Raw genomic sequence first — 19,407 nt, 5'->3', positions numbered from 1 at the left:
AGGCCAGGCTTTGAGTGCTGGCTTTTCTACCTACTCCCTGTTAGACCCAGAACCAGGACTTAATGTCTTCGGAACTGTTTCCTCATCTGTAAAATGAAGGAGTTGGCCTCCACATTGCGGTTCAGTCATTTTTCAGTCCTGTCCAATTCTTCCTTGTGACCTCATTTGGGGTTTTCTTGGCAAAGATACTGAAGTGGTTTGCCATTTCCTTCTCCAGCTCATTTTACAAATGGGGAAACTGGGGCAGACTGGGATAACTGACTTGCCCAGGGTCACACAGTTAGTAGGTATCTGAGACCACATTTTAACTCAGACCTTCCTGATTTCAGGCCCAGAGCTCTATCCACTATATCACCTAGCTGCTCCAACCTCCATGACCTAATTCTAAATTTATAATCCTATATATGCTTTTAAATTTAATGCAAATCACTTAACCTGTTTGCCTCAGTTTCCTTAACTGTAAAATGGAGATAATAATAGCAACTCTTTCACAGGGTTGTTGTGAGGATCAAATGAGATTATATTTGCAAAAGGCATTTAGCATAGTACACAGTAGGCACCTCAAAAATGATTACTCCCTTCCCTTAGAGGCATCATAAAATAGCTGATTCAGTGCTAGACCTGTAGTAGGAAATCAAGAGTTCAAATCCCACCTTTCTCGGTGACCCTGGGCAAGTCACTTATCCTGTCTGGACTTCCATTTCCTCATCAGTAAAATGGGGATAACAATATCTGTGGTACCTCTCCCACAGTGTTGTTGTGAGGCTCAAATGGGACATGTAAGTAAAAGCTCTTTGCAAACCTGAAAACTATATGGAGGTTGCTATTATCACGATCAACAAATTCTTTTCAAAAAGAAATGCAAACTGACAAAAACGAAATGAGAAAACATTCCAAATCACCAATAATGAGAAAATGAAAGTTAAGACAACTCTTAAGTTTTCACTTTTCCTATAGCTAACTGGAAAGACAGAAACAGTTAATGTTGGAGGATCGGTGGAAAGACCAGCACACTCAAACTCCATCGATGGAGCTGCAAAGTGGTCCAACTGTTCTGGAAAACAATTTGGAACCAGGCTAGAAAGGTGCATAAATTATTCAAATCCACTGACCCACAGATATCACTCCAGCCATATACCCCAAGTAGGTCAAAGATAGAGGAAAAGGTCCCATACATGCCAAAATATTCCTCACAACCCTGATTGGGCACCCATCTCTCCAGCTCATTGCTGTCTCTAACTTCCCTCCTTTCTCACTAATCTTCAGGGGTTCCCAGTCTACTGGCTGCTTCTCTCCTGCCTACAAACATCCTCAAAAAACCTTCACTTGATCTATTTATCCTGCTAACTACTGTCCCCTATCCCTCCTCTATTTGGTGGCTAAATTCCTTGGGAATGCCATCAACTATGGTTCCTTTCCTTTCACTCTCTTCCTAATTCTCTGCAGTCTGCCCTCTGACCTCATTATTCAACTAAAACTGCTCTCTCCAAAGTTACTGTCGATCTCAGTTGCCAAATCTAATGGCTTTTCTTCAATCCTTCTTGACCTCTCTGTAGCCTCTGACGCTATCAATCACCATTTTCCCTTTGATCTTTGATTTCCTCCAGGTTTTTGTGACACTGTTCTCTCCTGGTCCTTCTCAAGTCTTCTTTGCTGGATCGTTATCTAGGTCAATTGGATCACTCTGAGTGTTCCACGGGACTCTGTCCTGGGCCCTCTTCTCTTCTCCCTCTATACTATTTCACTTGGTTTCAATTATCATCTTTATACAGATGGCTCTCAGATCAGCTTGTCCAGCCCTAACCTCTCTTTCGATCTCCAGTCTTGCATCTCCAACTGCCTGTTTGGCTGTCTCAAACTAGACGCCCCATAGACACCTTCAACTCAACACATCCAAACTAAACTCATTACTTTTCCCACTAAACTCTCTGATCTTCCTAACTTTCCTAATACTGTAGAGGGTACAAGCATCCTCTCAGTCACTGGAACATGATGATACCAGATTATCATCTTTAACTTTTCACTCTCTCAGCCCTCAGATCCAATCAGCTGCCGAGTTCTGGCGTTTCTACCTCCAGTCTTTCATATATGCCCCTTTTTTCCCTCTGATGCTGCCACACCCCCAAGGCAGGCCCTGGACACCTACCACTCAGACTGTTACAATAGCCCTCGGGTCAGTCTTCCTGCCTCAGGTCTTTCCCCACCTAAATTCATCCTTACTCAGCTGTCAAATCAATCTCATTAAAAAGCAAGTCTGACTATATCACAGCCCTCATTCAGTAAGTTCCCCTGGCTTCACTTAGGACAAACATAAAACAAACATAAAATCCTCTGTTTGGCTTTCAGAGCCGTCTATGTCCCACCCACTTCTACCTTTCCAGACTTCTCCCTCCTCTCCACATACTCTGATCCAAGGACACCAGACTCCCTGCTGTGCCTTGCTCATGACATTCCAACTCCAGACCCCCTAGTTTTCACTGGCTGTCCCCTATGCCTAGAATTCCCTCCCTTATCTCCTCCTCCTACTTTCCCTGCCTTTCTTCAAGTCTCCTCCTTTTCTAGGCCTCCTTAATCTTAATGCCTTCCCCTTATGTCACACCTCCTCTTCCCCATTTATCCTACATAGGTCCTGTTTGCAGAGTTGTCTGCATGTTGTCTCTACCAGGGGACTGTGTGCGTGAACTTGAGAGCAGGGATTGTTGTTTTGCTTAACTGTATTTTGTTGCAGGGGAAGGTTCTGGGGAATTTATAGCAACAATTTTTAAAAGGAAAATATATCAATAAAACATTTTTTTAAAAGCTACTCACAGCTATTGTGTGTTCTAAATACTCTCTTTCTCCTCAGCCCTTTATCTGGCTTCTGCCCCCAGCACCTTACTGAAATTGCTCTCAATAAGGTCATTACTGACTAGTTGCCAAATCTTCACTCTCCTTGACCTTTCTGCATTCTGATGCCCACCTCTACCTATAGGCTATTCTCTCCTCCTTTGGCTTCAGATGCCATACTTCCCTGGTTCTCTTCCTATCTCCCAATCTGTTCCTTCTGTCTCACCTTCTTCTCAAGCCCAAAAGAACCTTAGTTCTCCAAGGATGGTTCTGTCCTCTCTCCTTTGACAATCTCTACTCATTCCCACAACTTCAACTAGCACCTTTATGGAGATATTCCCCCAAATTTTTATCTTTTAGCCCCCATCTCTCTTCTCAGCTTCACCCAGATCTATGTTCCACCTCACAACCTGAACACCTCAAACTCCACAGGCAAGGCAGAGCTCATCATTTTCCCCCCAAACTTGTTCTTTCTCTGAATTTCAGTGTTTCTGATTCTAACTAGTCTAGAGCAACAGGAGTTGGGTCTCAGGAAGCTGATGCAGGGAGGGCACACTTTTTCCCTGCAATGACAATTACTCTCACCTTATAGTCCTCTACCAATCCATGCCACTATATGAAGTACCCTCAAGCCACTGCTCCCTAGGGTCCTATCATTACAGACCTCTTAGATGATGCTTTCCCTCTCCCCATCTCCAGCATCAGTCACACTGTCTTCCATATCCCCATTGCAACAACTTGACCTGTAAAGTGGGGTCAAGTGAGAGCAAAAACAAAAGCTTGTTTTCTTAAAAATATTTAGCGGTATTTCAATGTACAGTTGGTACACTGAAAGGCCTGGTAGAGGCCTTCATTACCAACCACGTGGATTATTTCAATAGCCTCTAAAAAAGAAGCCTTTCTACCTCTGCTCTTCTCCCACCACCCTCCCCCAATCCCTTCTGTCCTTCACATCACCATCATACCAATCTTCCACATGCATGGATTTGTTCAAGTTTGTTGAGGGAACTAAATGTCACTCCTTCACTCAAGAATCAATAGCTTCCTAACGATCACCAACTAAAATTCAAACTCTTCTGACTAGCACTCAAGGACCTCCACAGTCTAACCTGTCTTTTCAAACTGAACTGAAAAGTATTATACCATTCCAAAAAACCAGACAAATCTCAGCCCTACAGATACACAAAATCCTTCTTTCCCTTGGCTAACACTTAGGCCCAACCTTTATACACAACAAAAGCTTAATATATGTTGTTTGAATTGACTTAATTTCATACTTGTTTTCACAACTATATCACTGGACAGGATGGAGGTAGGACAGACCTTTGACCTACCTTAAGGAACACAAATTTTGCCCATTCCTCTCACTGTCCCTTACAGCCCCCTCCTGGAGTCCAATGGCGGAGAGTCTTGGGGCTATGCCCTGGCGATGAGTATCTCTGGTGCAAGAATACCCCAAATGGTCTCCTCCTTGGAGTAGATTGGACAGGAGGAGAACTCAGCTTTCTATAATCTGCTCAAACTAAGTTCCCCCACCTCCTCCCCCCCAAAAAAACCCTTTCCTTGATATACATGGAATCATGAGGAGAAGCTAAAAACAAATTACTGTTCCCCCTTACCAGCTTGAAGATCCCAATCCTATCAGTTCCAGAGTAGAGATATTCTCCTGTCTAAGCAAGTAGTCTGAGAAACTTTTGGTCTGGTTTTCTAACCAAATGCTTTCCTGCCCAAACCCACCAACAAATGGCAGAGAATCCACCACCCCCACCCCCAATCTGATTTGTAACTGGGTCGGAGCTACTGCAGAGTATTGACTGAATAATTCTCCAGAACTCAAAGTTTCTCTGACTTTTTTACTCAATGCTTTTCACTCCAGGATTCAGAAACCCTACATAAGCTTTAGGGGCTAGAAAGAAATTTTCTGGTCTTGTCCCTCTTCTGGATAGGGTCTAACTAAATCAATCTATGGGGTGTCTAAGGTGAAAGAAGATAAGGCAGCCCCAGCTTTTGGGGGGAAATGGAATCTGAAAACTTCAAAATTCATTTCTAGCCAGATCATCATGTGGGGACAACTGGTTAAAGGAGGGAAATAACTTGCTTTTCTAAGTTTATTTTCCCTTTGAATCTAAAGAGGCTGAATTTTTGCTTCCCTACTTTAGATACTAAAATGTCATTTCCTGCAGGAAGGAAGGGAGGGAGGGTGGAAAGGGGCCCTAGTCCAAGTCTGGGGGATACACAGGGTCTGTGGTTTCCTCACCCACCCTGGAATCAACCTCAGGCTGAAGTTCTCCAAAGCAAAGTCCAACCGTGGCAATAAAGCTAACAAAGCATCTGTCTAAGGAAGACTGTGTATGTAAAGCACTAAGTGAGTTAGTGGAGGGGCCTCAGATTCAGTTTAGGCTCTCGTTTTACAGATGAGGAAGCTGAGGGCTAGACAACAGTTGTGACTCTTGCTCCCCTAAATGGTACTTCCTCATCTGTAGTCCCCTGAGGCTGATGGTTTCCAGTGATAAAGATGACCCACAGGCTATGGCAGAACAAAGCAAGCTCCAGAAATGCCAAAGCTGTAAAAGCTTTGAGTTGGGCACTAGAATGGACTGAAAGCCCAGTCATTCATTCAACAAGCATTAATTAAGTTCCCACTGTGTACCAGACAGGCACTGGGCTTGGCACTGGAGAGACTAAGACAAAAATTAAACAGCTCCCTTCACTCAAGGGACTTATAGTCTTTTAGCTTTGCTAAGTTTAGGAACATCCATCAGGGTGGCTGAAAGGTGATGACAGCTAAAATCCCAGTTTCTCCAAGGTCTTCCCAAACCTCCTTAATGCTAATCCTTCAGTGATCATTTCCAATTTATCCTGTATATATCCTGTTTGTACAAAGTTGTTTGTGTTCTATCTCTTCTCCTGAGCCCTTTAAGGGAAGAGATTGTCTTTTGCCTATCTTTGTGTCCCTGGTGCTTGGCAGAGTGCCCAGTAAACAGTAGGTGCTTAATAAATACCTGTCAGGGCAAAGTATAAAGAAAAGTCCAAGTCATCTCCTAAAAAGATCTCCAAAATGAAAACTTCCAGGAAAGCACCAATCCAAAGATCACAGGTCAAAGAATGAATGCATGTGGACTAAACCTGACCCCTCAGGCCATTTTATCTTACATGGAATAAACAGGGGTCAGAATATCCACATGAGTAAAGGAGTGCCTCTACTGATGAAATCTGGGATTCCTGAAGTATTTAAATTTGGCACAGAGAGGCAGTCTGGCAGTACTAGACAGAGAGCTGACATCCAACTCAAGAAGACCTGGATTCAAATCTTGCCTTAAACACACTGGCTGTGTGAACCTTGGGCAAGACATCTCAACTCCCAGCACTCTAAGACCAGACACTGCAGAGCAGGTGCTGACCTGCATGGGGAGAGGGAGGTGCTTATACCAAAGTAATCCTGGGTGCAGTCAGTCCCCTCTCCATTTCCTGTAACACAAGGTAGGATGGAAATTTCAGGCAAATGTCTAGTTTTCTGGCGTCAAAGAGAGGGTAGTAATTGAGTATTGTTCAACTCTATCTTTCCCACAGCACAGTAAGCTCGGGAAGTGCTCAGGAAATATGTTTGTTAAGTCACATAGCTAGGGACTAAAACCAGCTCTCCTGACTCCCAAATTCAGAGTTCTCTTCCCCCGACACCAGCTGTCCTCTCTCCCTAGTTAGTGACAGGAGTGAAAGCAGAGGAAGGCCCTTCAGCCTCATCCGGAGGTTGGGTGGAATGGGTGTGGGAGACCTCCCCTAAGTACCAGGACTCTCCCACATCCCCAAATTCCACAGGGCCCCACCCCAACCAGTGTGATGGATGAAGAAACTCTTTCCCTGGCTTGCCTTTCCTTCCTCCCCCCCCAATCCCAGGCCCCAAATGAAAACCAGAACCAACCCCCAAGGCCCCAAACTCCCCCCTCTCCTTGGCAGGGGCAGGCCCATATATGACACTGACACACTTGGGCTCATGCACAGCAGATCCAAGAGTAGAAAGTTGCGTTCACTGCCCCAGAAGCTGGGTTTGTCTTTTTTTCCCCCTCCTGTTCTCCTGGGACAGCCCCAGAGAAGCAGAATTGGGAGGGAGGGAGGGAGAAGAGAGAAGTGGGAGGGATATGGAAGATCTGATTAGGGATCAAGTGTTGTTTTACATAACACAGACAGAGCCCAGTTGGGGTGAGGCCAGGCCAGGCTGAGCTCTGGGCGGGGTCAGAGAAATAAAGGGGAAACTCTACATAGAAATTCATTCATTGGGCAAACAGTTACTGAGCTCTGAGAAGGTAAAATGCAGTTTCTACATACCCTGGGACAATCACAGTTACCTCCCTCCTACCCAAAGGAGGATGACTAGATAGATAATCCCCATAGTCCTAGCTGGGGAGTAGGGAAGGGAAGGGGACCCTGGTATGGTTCAGTCATAGAGTGATGTCTTCCCTACCCCCATGGCCACAGCACCCTCCCGATTCAAGTAAATAAATTAGATTGACTGGAAAATCCAGGCATAATAAGAACACTATTTAGAGTCGGAAGACCTTGGGTTCACACCTTCACCCTGCCAGGTAATACTGCTGTGACGGCATGTCACATTGCTTCTCTGGGCCTCAGTTTCCTCATCCTTAAAATGGGGGTGATAGGGAGGAACTGGAATGGAAGGATAGGATGATATGTAAGGTTGCTTCCAGTTCTAAATCCTATGAGCCCATGACGTATTATTATATAAAGGGCACCATGCTTAGGCACCAGGAGACAAAGCTGTTTTTGAGATGGAGCCTGCTCTTAAGCGTATGATAGAATAGGAAGAAAGATACGTACACAAATAAAGATATTGAATCCAAAGGGGAGGGTCAGGCAAAGCATCAGGAGACATTTAAGGAGAGTGATTTCATTTAAGGGGGAGAGAACAGTCAAGGATGGGTTCTCAGAGGAGGTAGCCCCTGAGTTTAGCCCCTCACAGGGGCCTCTTTGGGGCTGGCACAGAGATACAGGGAACAAACTACATCATAGGCCTGTCCTCCAAACTGTCTTCTGACCTGGTAGAAATCAACACAGACCAAACCAAGACCTGAGAGAGGGGAAAAACCTGGGGTCTCAGAATGACCCAGGGAGCTTCCCCCTGGCTCAAGGGAAATGAAAAAATAAGCCCTACAGGTTATTGCCAGGGAGATTTTATAGGCTGAAAAGGAGGCCAGTTCGTCACCGCCCCCCCCCCCCAAAAAAGCCACACACTAAATGCCCCCACCCTACAGAAACCCTGGCTACAGCCCAGAGCCCAGGCAGTGCTCCAATTCCTGCCAGTGTCTACAAAGAGGAAAGAGTAAGCATGTGGATCACTCAGTACTCTGGGGGATAGGGGGATGGAGGCACATTTCTGAGCCTACGTCTTATACTAAGGTTTGGTAAATACACTCCTATATATATTTGGTATGAACCTGGGATTTCATCAGTGACGGGAGACACAGTGTGGACCTTCCCTCTATCGATGGAGATGTGCCACTCATCTCACGACACTGAGAAGTTCAACTACTTGGATGGGTGAAAGGCAGGACTTGACCCCAGGTCCTACTGACTCCAAGATGAGCCTTTTATCCCCTATACCACACAGACTCTCTATAATTTTATATTTAAATAGATGATATTTCATCAAGTAAAGTGCCAGAGTACTAGGTCAGAGGATCATAGATTTAAAAGAGGTTTAGGGACCTTGGAGGTCTATCCTCTGCATTTTACAGATAAGGAAACAGAGGTCCAATTTGCCTAGGATCACACAGCTAGTAAGACGGGATGTGAACCAGGGTCTTCCTGATTCTAAGGCCAGAGGTCAATCCACTATAGCTCTCCACATCTAAGAATCTGGTTCAAGACCAGATGATAGCCCAAAGAAATTATCATAGCTGAGGGATAGCTGAGAAAGATGGCTCTGAAGAGATGGGGCAGGTAAGCAGACCAGAGGGTCAGTAATGCTATGGGATCCTTCCTAAGAGGGTCAATAATGGGCCATTTAACAATGCCCAAGATGGCTGGTCAAGGGATAATCTTTGGCCAGTGATGCCCTTAGTAGAGTGTCATGCCTTGGTTGTCTGATAGCTTAGGAGATTCCTCTATAGGTGTATCTCCAAGTTTCAGGGCCAGGAGAAGAAAGAAAGTCATTACCCCCTGATGTAACAAGTTTGGACTTACCAAAGGTAAAGGATCTGAAGACAATGTTTAGAAAAAGGGAAAGTGGGTTCAGAAATCCCTTTGAAGCTCCTCCCAGGATGGATGGTCCAATGGCCCCCCCCCCCCCCCCCCCCCCCCCCGCGGGAACTGGCCAGATGGAAGAACTTAACCCTTGAATCAGAGGCCACCATGTTGATTCCCAAAGGACTCCCCCTACACACACACACACACACACTCACACACACTCCATTCCCACACCCTCTCAGGGGAGGGGTGAGACAAAAAGACATAAACATGGGGAAGGGGGGGCCAGGAAGAGAGAGCAGGGCTGAGGAATCAGTCCCACAGACTCATCCTCATCCAGGCCCGCTGAAGAGAGTGGGGAATGGGCAGAGGGGGGCTGACTGGGGTGGAAGCAGTGAGTTGGGGGAACCTGGGACTCAGGCTAAATTCTTTACCTCAGGGCTGTCCTGGAATAGAAGAAATAAAGACAGAGCAAGTAGGTAGGATCCTTTCTGTTTAAGTCAGGGCTGGGAGTGATCTAGTCCCAAAGATCTAGCTTTCCAGGTGCTTGCCCTCTACACCTCTAATACCAGAACTGGTCCTCAGGGGCCGACCTCGAAGGAGGTGCCCTCCAAGTACCCTTGAAGAAAGGGTAGGAAACATAGAGCACAGGCTAGCCCTAGGGATCACCTGGAAGAGCAGTAGAGGAACCCCAACGTTTTTGCTTTTGGGGGAAGGAAAGGGAGAGGTGAAAATGCTGAGCCACCTTCCTGATCCTGGTCTTTGGGGTGAGGGGGTGACAAGTGGGGCAGTCAATCGCAAGTACCCCACCTCTTTCCTATCCAGGTGAGCTGTGCTGCGAAGGAAGCCAAGGGTAGTCCAGAGGAGGCAAACGGGAGAAGGGTTGCCTAAGGGCACTGACGGGCAGGTTGGATACAGACGAGGCTCTGTTCCGAGCCACCTCCCTCGGCTCTTCTCAGCCTCCCACAGCCCTCGCCTCAGCCCTGGCAAGGGCCCCATACAGACCCTAAAGAAACAAGGGTTCGCCTTAAGGAGGGAGCCGGAGCTGGGGGAAAGGGATCGGGAAGTCCGTGGCCAGCCGGGGGCCGTGCCAAGCTAGGAGATGCGGAGACTGGCCCTGGCCGGGGGGCGCTTCCTGACCCTGCCAGGTGGCCCCCGACCTGGGCAGCACCTTTTGGGGAACGCCTCCTCTAAGGCCTGTGGCGGGTGGGGATGGGCCAAGCCCCCTACCCGGTCAAATCTTCGCGTGCCCCCGGAGAGAAACGACCCCTCCTGCCTTCGCCCGGGCGCCGGCGGGGAGGCGGGTGCGGAGCGGAGGGGGCTCCCACCTCCTGTCCGGGGCAGGGGCTGCGGGACCCCCGAGAAGCGCCGAGCGCGCAGCGGCGGCTGCCGGGCAGAGCCGGGCGGCGGGGCCAGGCCGGCCGGGCGGCAGGTGGGCGCCCGCCTCGTCCCTTACCTTTCTGGCCGCTGAGCGCCGCGTACCAGGAGAGCGAGAGGAAGGCGCACAGGCAGCCGAGCAGCAGCGTCAGGAAGGTGCCATGGCGGAGCCTCATCTCCCCCGGCTCGGGCTCCTCGGCGGCGGCGGCGGCGGCGGCGGCGGGGGGAGGCGAGGCCGCATGTCCCGGGCCCGGCGCGGAGGAGGACGACGAGGAGGACGAGGCAGGCGGCGCTTCTGCGGGCCGGGGGCCGGGGCCGGGGCGCGCGCGGCGGCGGCGGAGGGCGGGTGGCGGCGGCAGCTGGCCCCGGGCCGGGCGCCGCCGCTGGGGCGGGGGCTGGGGGGGAGGGCGGGGGAGCACCGCTGGCTCGAGCCCGCGCGCGCGCCTCCCTCCGAGCCCGGGGAGGGAGGGGAGGGGGAGGGGGCGCGAGGCCGGGGCCGCGGCCCGGGCGGTGGGCGCTTAAAGTGACCGTGCCCCCCGCCTCGGAGCGGGGGTCCGTCCGGCCTCCGAACTGGGCAGAGGCGACGAGGAGCCTGGAACGTGTCTCCGCCGGGAGGCCGGCCGCACCCCTCCCCTGCCCCTTGTTACAGTATCCTCGGCGGTGAAAAGTCTGCGGAAGCCGAAGCGGAGCCCGGCCGGGCGGCTGGGAGCCCGGACCCAGCCGACGCTTTCCATCGGGGCCACGAGAAACAAGTGATTAAGCCCCTACCTGCTCTGGGCTGGGCCCGGAGGGGCAGACAGGATGTAGACCTCGGGGGGGGGGGACCCGAAGGCTCAGGCAGAGATAAATACGGTGGGGAACTGAGCAGGACCAGTGCGGTGGGGATGCACCCGAAGTGCCCCGGGGGTCTGAAATGGGAGAAGCAGCTTCCAACAGAAAGGCCCAAGAAGGCGGTGAGTCAGTGCTAGGCGCCCTGGGCCCGCGAGAGTGGGGTCAGAGGGTCAGGGGCTTAGAGCTCGGAGGCACCTCTGAGGAGGTCATCTCAATCTACCTATTTGGGCTTGTTTGTTTTTGTCTTTGAAAGCAGGGAGAAACTGAATCCCATAGAAGGAAAATGACTGGCCCACGGTCTCTCCGGTTAGGAGCGGGGGAGTCAACATTCCAACTCAAGTCCTCTGACTCCAGATCCAGCATTCCTCCGTCAACAATGCTGCCTCTGAGGGGGCATTCCAGAGAAGGGGACAGACAGCCTGGGAGAAGGCACCAAGAGTGGAGGTAATAGGAAGCTCCATGGAGGAAAAATTGGAACCAGAATAACATTCCTAACAATAGCTGACATTTTAGAGCACACAAAGCCACGTCAAGCAAGAACCCTCATTTTATGGATGGGGAAGTTGAGTCTCGAAGAAATGAATAGACTCGCCCTCTGTCTCGCTGACTAGCAAATATCTGAGGCAGGTTTCCAATCCAGTTTTCCCTTGCTCCAGGCCCTTCCCAGGAACCTTTGATGTCACTTAGTCTTTAGTAGGAAGATTACATGGGCACTGGACATGACAAAGGATGGAATAGACCGGGAGATCTGTTAGGAGGTGATGGGAGCCAGAGTGAGCAGTGTGGATCTCAAGGGGGGAGTGGGTGTAGGTGAAATCAGCTGTGGAGGTATAGAAAACACAGAATCTGCAACTGGTTAAATGAATGAGCAAATCAAATTTTAGGCTAGGGTGACTGGTAGGATGGTTGTACCATCAATAGAAATTGGAAATTTTGGAGGAAGAGCAGGTTTGGGGTGGGGAAGAGAAGGTGATGAGTTCTACATTGGACACATTAAGTTTGAGATGCCAACAGGACACCCATGTAGCCAGTAATTCTTGAAGGTGGCTCTGAGTGCCCTAAGCCTTGTTCCGGCTGCCCTTCCTCTCTCCTTTCCCCCGTTCCAGTTCTAGAACCATATTCAGATCAATACCTTCATTGCTCAGGAAAAGGATGTTTACTCCCTACTCACCATCCCTGCAGCCTTCCAAACCAAAGTACTTCTCCCTGGTCACCACTGCCCTGTGTGTGTTGTCTCCCCCTTGAGGACAGTAACTGTCTTCACTTTTCTGTTTGTACCCCTAGAGCTTAGCACAATGCTTGGCACATACTAAGCATCTCTATCATCAATGCTGTCTCGTTCATTTATCCATTCACTCATGTCAGAATAAGTAAGATTAACAAAAGAGAAAGTGTAAAAGGATAAAAGTCGGTGCTTGGTCAGACCTCTGGGGACGCTTGATACTTAAAGGGCAGAAGTTAGTTAAGGATGCCTGGGAACAGTCAGAAAGTTGCTGTTCCGTGGAAAGGACTCTGGATTTGGAATAAAAGACATTGGTTTGAAGCTCAGCTGTGCCACTTACTAACCATGTAAATTTGGGCACAAATTCACAGGGCCTCAGTTTCCTCATCTATAAAACAAGAGGACTGGACTACATAATGAATTAAGGCTCATTTTCGCTCTAGATCCCCAGAAATTGAAGTCCTTGAAGACAGAGACTGTCTTTTGCCAGCATTTTAACACAGTGCCCAGCACAGAGTAGGTGCTTTTTGTTGTTGTTGAATTGTGCATGACTCTGTGGACCGCAACACACCAGGCTTTTCTGTCTTCCACTAGCTCTCTAAGTCTGTCCAGGCTTATGTTCGTGGCTTCCATGACATTATTTACCCATCTCATCCTCTGCCATCCCCTTTTCTTTTTGCCTTCAATTTTTCCCAGTATCAAGGTCTTTTCCACTCAGTCCCATCTTCTCATTGTGGCCCAAGAATTTAAACTTCAATCTTAAAAATTTAAAACTTAAATTTAAATCTTAAAAATTCTTAAATTTAATCGTCAGTACTTGACCTTCCAGTGAATGAGCTGAATTAATTTCTTTAAGTATTGACTCATTTGGTTGCCTTGCTGTCCAAGGGACTCTCAAAACTCTTCTCCAGCACCACAATTTGAAAGCATCAATTCTGCAGTGCTCAGCTTTTCTTATAGTCCAACTCTCACAACCATAGATGGCTACAGGAAAAAAACTTTGACTGTACAGACCTTTGTCAGCAAGGTGATATCTCTGCTTTTTAATATGCTGTCCAGATTTGCCATAACTTTCCTTCCAAGGAGTGTTCTTTTAATTTCATGACTAGAGTCACTGTCTGCAGTGATCTTTGAGCCTAAGAATATAAAACCTGACACTGCTTCCATTTCTTCTCCCTCTATTTGCCAGGAAATGATGGGACCAGTTGCCAAGATCTTGATTTGTTTGTTTGTTTGGTTGGTTTTTTTGATGTTAAACTTGAAGCCAGCTTTTACACTCTCCTCCTTTACCCTCATCAAGAGGCTGACTGACTAGATCTTATCATCCTAGTTAGGAGAAGAATGAAGACAGGAGGGTTTAATGAAAGCAAAGGGAAGAAGGTTAAGGTCATCCAGGTAATTATGTACTATAGGAAGGCCAAAGGAGGACCTCTGAGGAAAAAAAATAACCTTTAGAAAGAGACAGAATGTAATATAGTAGAGAGAGAGAGAGAGAGAGAGAGAGAGAGAGAGAGAGAGAGAGAGAGAGCCAGGAAAACCTGGGTTCCAGTTGGCTGTGTAACCCTGGATAAGTCACTTATCTTCTCAATGCCCCAGGTAACACTTTAACACTGTAATTTGCAGAGTTATTGCCAAATTATAGTAGTAGTTATTACTGTTATATTATCATTAGCAGGCTGTTCCCTACATTAATAAAATCATGGGTCAGGATTTATTTTAAAGACAAATTAAGTAATTCCAAGGTCATTATCGATCTTGGAACTCCTCAAAAAAACCTCCATTGTCAAGATCTGATGCCCCAACTTCCTCTCCTCTCCCTTTTGAATCCCCCACCCCAGAATTTGTCTTCCAACCTGATCATCCACTGCCCTCTCCAAAGTTACTAATGATCTCTTATTTGACGAATGTCATAATGGCCTCTTCTTAATCCTCATCCTCTGAAACATCTGATGGTGTGGATCTCCTCCTGAATATTAAGCAGTATTTCTGTACTCAAGTTTATATTTAGGATTTCTTGACACTGCTATTGCTTTATCTGCTCTGTCCTAACAGGCTATATCTCAGTCTCTTTTGCTGGTTCTTCATCCATGTCATACCCACTTTCTTTGGGTATCACCCCAGGCTCTATGCTGAACCCAATTCTCCTTTCCCTCCATACTCTCATATCAGCTCCCATCACTTATGTTCTTTACACAGAGGATTCCTGGATCTATCCATCCGTCTCAAGTCTTACTTCTGAGATACATCTTTTGCACATTTTGAAGTATATTTCCCATGTGCCTCTCAAATTTAACATGTACAAAATAGGACTCATTATCTTTCCCTGACACCACCGCCTGTCCCACCCTCTCTTCCTAACTTCCCTGATACTGTTGAGGGCACTACCATCCTTCCACACACTCAGTCCCACAACCTCAGTATCATCCTGGACTCCCCACTCTTACTCACTTCATATATCCTATCTCATTTCTACCTTCACAACAACATTTCTCTATGTTTCTTTCTCTCCATTCATGTAACCACAATACTAGTTCAGTTTCTCATGTCTCACCTGGACTACTGTAGTAGACTGCTAATTAGTCCCCCTTCCTCAAGTCTGTCCCCATTCCAGTCCATCCTATACTCAGGCATCAAGTTGAATTTTCTGAAGCACATATAAGAAATGATAAGAGTGATATGTTAATTGAGGCAGAGTCAAGTGAGCAGAACTAGGAGACCGCTGTACACATTAAAAGCAATATTGTGACAGTGGCCAGCTGTGAAATACTTAGCTACTCTGAGCAAGACACACAAGAATTCCAAAGAACTCATGATGAAAAATACCTTCTACTTCCAGAGAGAGAACTGCTGAACACTGAGTGTAGATTGAAGCGTAATTTTTTTGTTTCTTTATTTTTCTTGGTTTTTTTCAACATAGTTAATGTGGAGATGTTTTATATTATTTCAGATGTATAATTGATATCATATTACTTGCCTTCTTGATGGGTGTTGGAAGGGCTACAGAGAGGAAGAGAATTTGGAACTCAAACTCTTTTTTAGAAATGAATGCTAAAAAATGATAAATTTTTTAGAAAATTTTCTAAAGATGTCACACACAGAATCAGTAAGTTCCAGTGGTTCCTATCACTTTCAGGACCAAATATAAATTACTATTTGACATTTAAATTCTTCTTAACCTGGGTCTTTCCTTCCTTTCTGGTCCTACACTTTATTCCCTCCCACACATAGTAAAAATCTGGCTATAGGGACCTACTTGGTATTTCTTGAATAAGGTGTTCCATCTCTTGACTCCTTCCCTTTGCACTATCCAATGCCCACACCTGGAATGCTCTTCTCTCACCTCCATCTGTTCTTTATTCCTCTGGATCCTTTCAAGACTGCTTAAATCTCACTTTTTACAGGAGGCTTTTCCCAATTCCCTACCCCTACACATATTCCTATCACTAGCAGCTTCCCCTCCAATTACTTTGCCTCTATTCTGCATATATTTTGAATGTAGCGCATTATTTTCATGTCATTCCTCCATTAGAATATAAACTTCTTGAAGACAGTGACGGTTTTCTTCTTTCTTTTTATCCCCAGTGTTTAGTATAGTGCCTGGCATAAAATAAGGTTTTAATGAATGTTATTGACTGATTGGCTGATCTTGGAGAGAGAAAATTGTGTCAAACATTTAGAACTAGAGGAGGAAACCCATCTGATTTAATTTGTTTAAAATAATTTTAATTTTTAATTACTCTGTACTTCTTAAGCACCAATACCTATATCCTCCTCTTTTTACCCATTAGAAAACAAAAACCTTCCCTTGCATATTTTAAGCAAAACAAATACACCCATCCCTCAGAAATATTTATCTCATTCTGCAATTCAAGTCCATCAAGTCTCTGTCAGGAAACTGGTAAATTACTTGATCATTGGTCCTCTAGAGTCTTGATTGGTTATTGCATCGATCAGTGTTCCTAAAGCGTTTCAAGGTCGTTTTTCTTTACACTGTGGTAAACTGTTCTGGTTCTGCTAAATCAATTCATATAAACCTCCCCGTATTTCTCTGAATCCATCCCTTTGATCATCTCTTATAGCATAAAAGTATTCCATTTCACTCATGTGCCATAATTTGTTCAGCCATTCTTCTGATTAATCAGCATCCCCTTATTTTCCAATTCTTTGCTACCACAATAAAAGAGCTGTTATAAATGTTTTATACTTATGCATTATTTCCCTTTATCTTTTATCTTTTGGTGATATAAGCCTGGTAGTTGAATCTCTGATGCAAAAGGTCCCACTGGTTTTACAGATGAGAAAACTGAGGCCAGGGAATGTTGAGTGACTTGCCAGTGGTTACAAAGGTAGCAAGCATCAATGTGTTGTCAATCCAAGAGGAGTAGCATAGTAGGGAAGGAAGTCTGATTGGACCAAGGGAAGGCAGGGTTGAGGATTACACAGATAGTGAGGAAGTGGGAGCTGAGCAGTGAAAGGGAGCAGAGATATTAAGCTCTTTGAAGCCTTTTAAGGTGCTGTAGAATTCCCAACTCTTAGAGCTTAAAGGGGTGGGAAGGTCAAGGGAAGATTTTTTTAAGCAAGGGGAAACCTCAGCATGTTTATAGACAGAGGGGATACTAACAAAGAGAAGAGGTTGAGGATGCAAGAAAGAAAGGAAATTACAAATAAAGACCCTAGAGAAACTCTAAGGTCAGAATGAATAGCGGGGATTCCCATCTTGTGGCTTTTACTTATCAATAAAGTAGGAAAGGAAATCCTCTGCTGAGATCCTGCCATCTCAGAATAACAGAATGTTTTGAGTTGGGAGGGACCTCAGCAGCTGTCTAGTTCAACCTACATGCAGAATGAATCCTAACTATAAAATGTCCAAGTGATGATCATCTATTTTCAAAGGACTGCAGTGAGGGTCATTGATTTCCCTCCCTGTGGGAAGGGAGGTCAGGAATCCTTTCTAGGAGTGGGGAACCTGTGATCTCACCCTCTATGTCCTCAAGTGTGGCCCTTTAACTTGATTCATTCAAAAGGGCATACTTGAGGACCTAGAAGGTCACATGTGGCCTCAAAACTGCAGGTTCCCCACCTCTGCTTTAAACCATGCCTAACAACTGGTCATCTGACCATCCCTTGAATACTTCTAGCAGAAAGAAACCCCTTTCCTCTCAAAGCAGTTCATTAACACTTTTGAATAGCTGAATTGTTAGGAAGATTTTCCATCTGCCTCTCTGTAATTTTTACCCATGATGCCTAGTTCTGCCCTCTGGCTCCAAGAAGAATCAAACCAGCAGACAGCACTTCAAATAGCTGTAAGATGGATATGCGTCCTCAGCAAAAAATAAAATAAAGCTAACAAAACCCCAAAGCATCGTTTTCTCCATGTTAAATTCCCCATTCCTTTCCACCGATCCTTCTATATAATGGTCTCCAGGCATCTACCCACATTTTCCACCTTGTCATTGCACTTCCTAAAATGTGGTCCCTAGACCTGAGTGCAACCTACTGGATGCAGTCTGACCACATCGTCTGGTACTCCTATCACTTCTCATGGCTTTGACACTGCGTTCTTAATGCATAAGGTTATATGACTCTTGGTTGTTATTAAGCTTTCTCAGTGCAGATCAGACTTGTAGTCCACCAAGACCTCCAGATTTTATTCACACAAAATGATGTCTCACTCTATACCTTCCCCATCAAAGCTGATTTTTTTTAATCCAAGTGTAGAATGTTTATGCTTATCCCTATTATACTCTTATCTTCTCAGATTTGACCCATCATTACAGATTTTCCCCAGATTGTCCTTTTTTACATATTGTTTTTATATGTTTTATATATATATTAAATATTTATTATTCCTATCATTTGTTTTTATGTTACTGAATTTCCCAGTATATACCTTCTCCTACACTGCCCAGAGAGCCATCCTCAATAACAGAAAATTTAGAGGAAAAAAAAAGAAAACGTGAATGAATACAACTATATACAAAGTTGTTCCATACAAGGTAGTTTGGGAGAGAGGGTAGGAGCAAAGGGAGGGATCCAGAAAGGATTCATGCAGAAGACAGTACTTGAGCTATATCTTTAAAGGAGAGAGGAATTCTGTGAGACAGAGGTAAGCAGGAATGGAAGATGATCCGTGAAAAGGCCTGGAGGGAGGAGATAGAGTGCTCCTTGTGAGGAATGGAGAGACCAATTTGACTGGGATTGCAGGAGGAGAAGTAATATCCCTCTTCTAGTAATTAAACTAGAAAGATATGTTGGGATCAGGTTGTAGAGTATTTTAAGAGCTAAACAGAGAAGTTCATATTTTATCCTAGAGGAGTATTAACCATACTTCCCAGTTTCTTTTGTCATGGGTAAATTTCACCTATGCCTTCATTCAAGTCACTGATAAAAAAGCTGAACAACCCATGTCCAAGAACAGAACTCTGGAAAATTCCACTAGAGATTTCTCACCATGTTGACATCAGACCATTAATGACTCCTCCAGGGCTAGTCATTCAACCAGTACCATATGCAGGTTCCCCACTTCTGCTTCAAACCATGCCTAACAACTGGTCATCTGATCATCCCTTGAATACTTCTAGCAGAAAGAAACCCCTTTCCTCTCAAAGCAGTTCATTAACACTTTTGAATAGCTGAATTGTTAGGAAGATTTTCCATCTGCCTCTCTGTAATTTTTACCCATGATGCCTGTATCAGCTGGCCTACAACACTTCATGAAACCAGCACAGGAGACTTTGCCACATACCTCATTCGCTCTCAGATTGATTTTTTCTTTTTTGAGTAGGTAAAAGAAGCCATTTTTTGCCTCATTTCTAACCTAACCTTAATCACTGAATGGGTGTGGCCTCAGGCAAACTGAGACCTGGGAAAGCTTAAAAAGGTCAACTTCTCCACAGTCATCTCTAGTCATCCTAATCCATATGTTGTCACTGGATCCACATGGCTCTCAA

The 19,407-nt window shown here is 45.9% G+C and overlaps 1 protein-coding gene and 1 long non-coding RNA gene across 8 annotated transcripts in view; one reads left to right on the top strand and one right to left on the bottom strand.

Moving 5' to 3' along the window:
* The window catches only part of MGAT4B (alpha-1,3-mannosyl-glycoprotein 4-beta-N-acetylglucosaminyltransferase B), a 61,170-nt gene extending 50,451 nt beyond the window's left edge, over positions 1–10,719 (bottom strand). The window contains exon 1 of one of the 3 annotated variants that reach the window (XM_072631236.1): positions 10,484–10,719. In XM_072631236.1, the coding sequence (XP_072487337.1) occupies positions 10,484–10,580 (97 nt within the window). In that variant the 5' untranslated portion in view covers positions 10,581–10,719. Of the gene's footprint in view, positions 1–9,837; positions 9,920–10,483 lie in introns of those variants that run through there. The other 2 variants (XM_072631235.1, XM_072631238.1) reach the window with 2 other exon arrangements.
* A 104-nt stretch (positions 10,720–10,823) lies between these two features.
* Positions 10,824–19,407, top strand: part of LOC140518811 (uncharacterized) — a 41,756-nt gene continuing 33,172 nt past the window's right edge. Inside the window, exons 1-2 of one of the 5 annotated variants that reach the window (XR_011972021.1) lie at positions 10,824–11,156; positions 11,492–17,816. This is a non-coding gene — a long non-coding RNA (uncharacterized lncRNA). Of the gene's footprint in view, positions 11,358–11,488; positions 17,817–19,407 lie in introns of those variants that run through there. The other 4 variants (XR_011972020.1, XR_011972019.1, XR_011972018.1 and 1 more) reach the window with 4 other exon arrangements.

This window comes from Notamacropus eugenii, chromosome 1, assembly GCF_028372415.1.
Source record: "Notamacropus eugenii isolate mMacEug1 chromosome 1, mMacEug1.pri_v2, whole genome shotgun sequence".
Lineage (NCBI taxonomy): Eukaryota > Metazoa > Chordata > Mammalia > Diprotodontia > Macropodidae > Notamacropus > Notamacropus eugenii.
This window is presented reverse-complemented; position numbering and strand designations above follow the sequence as displayed.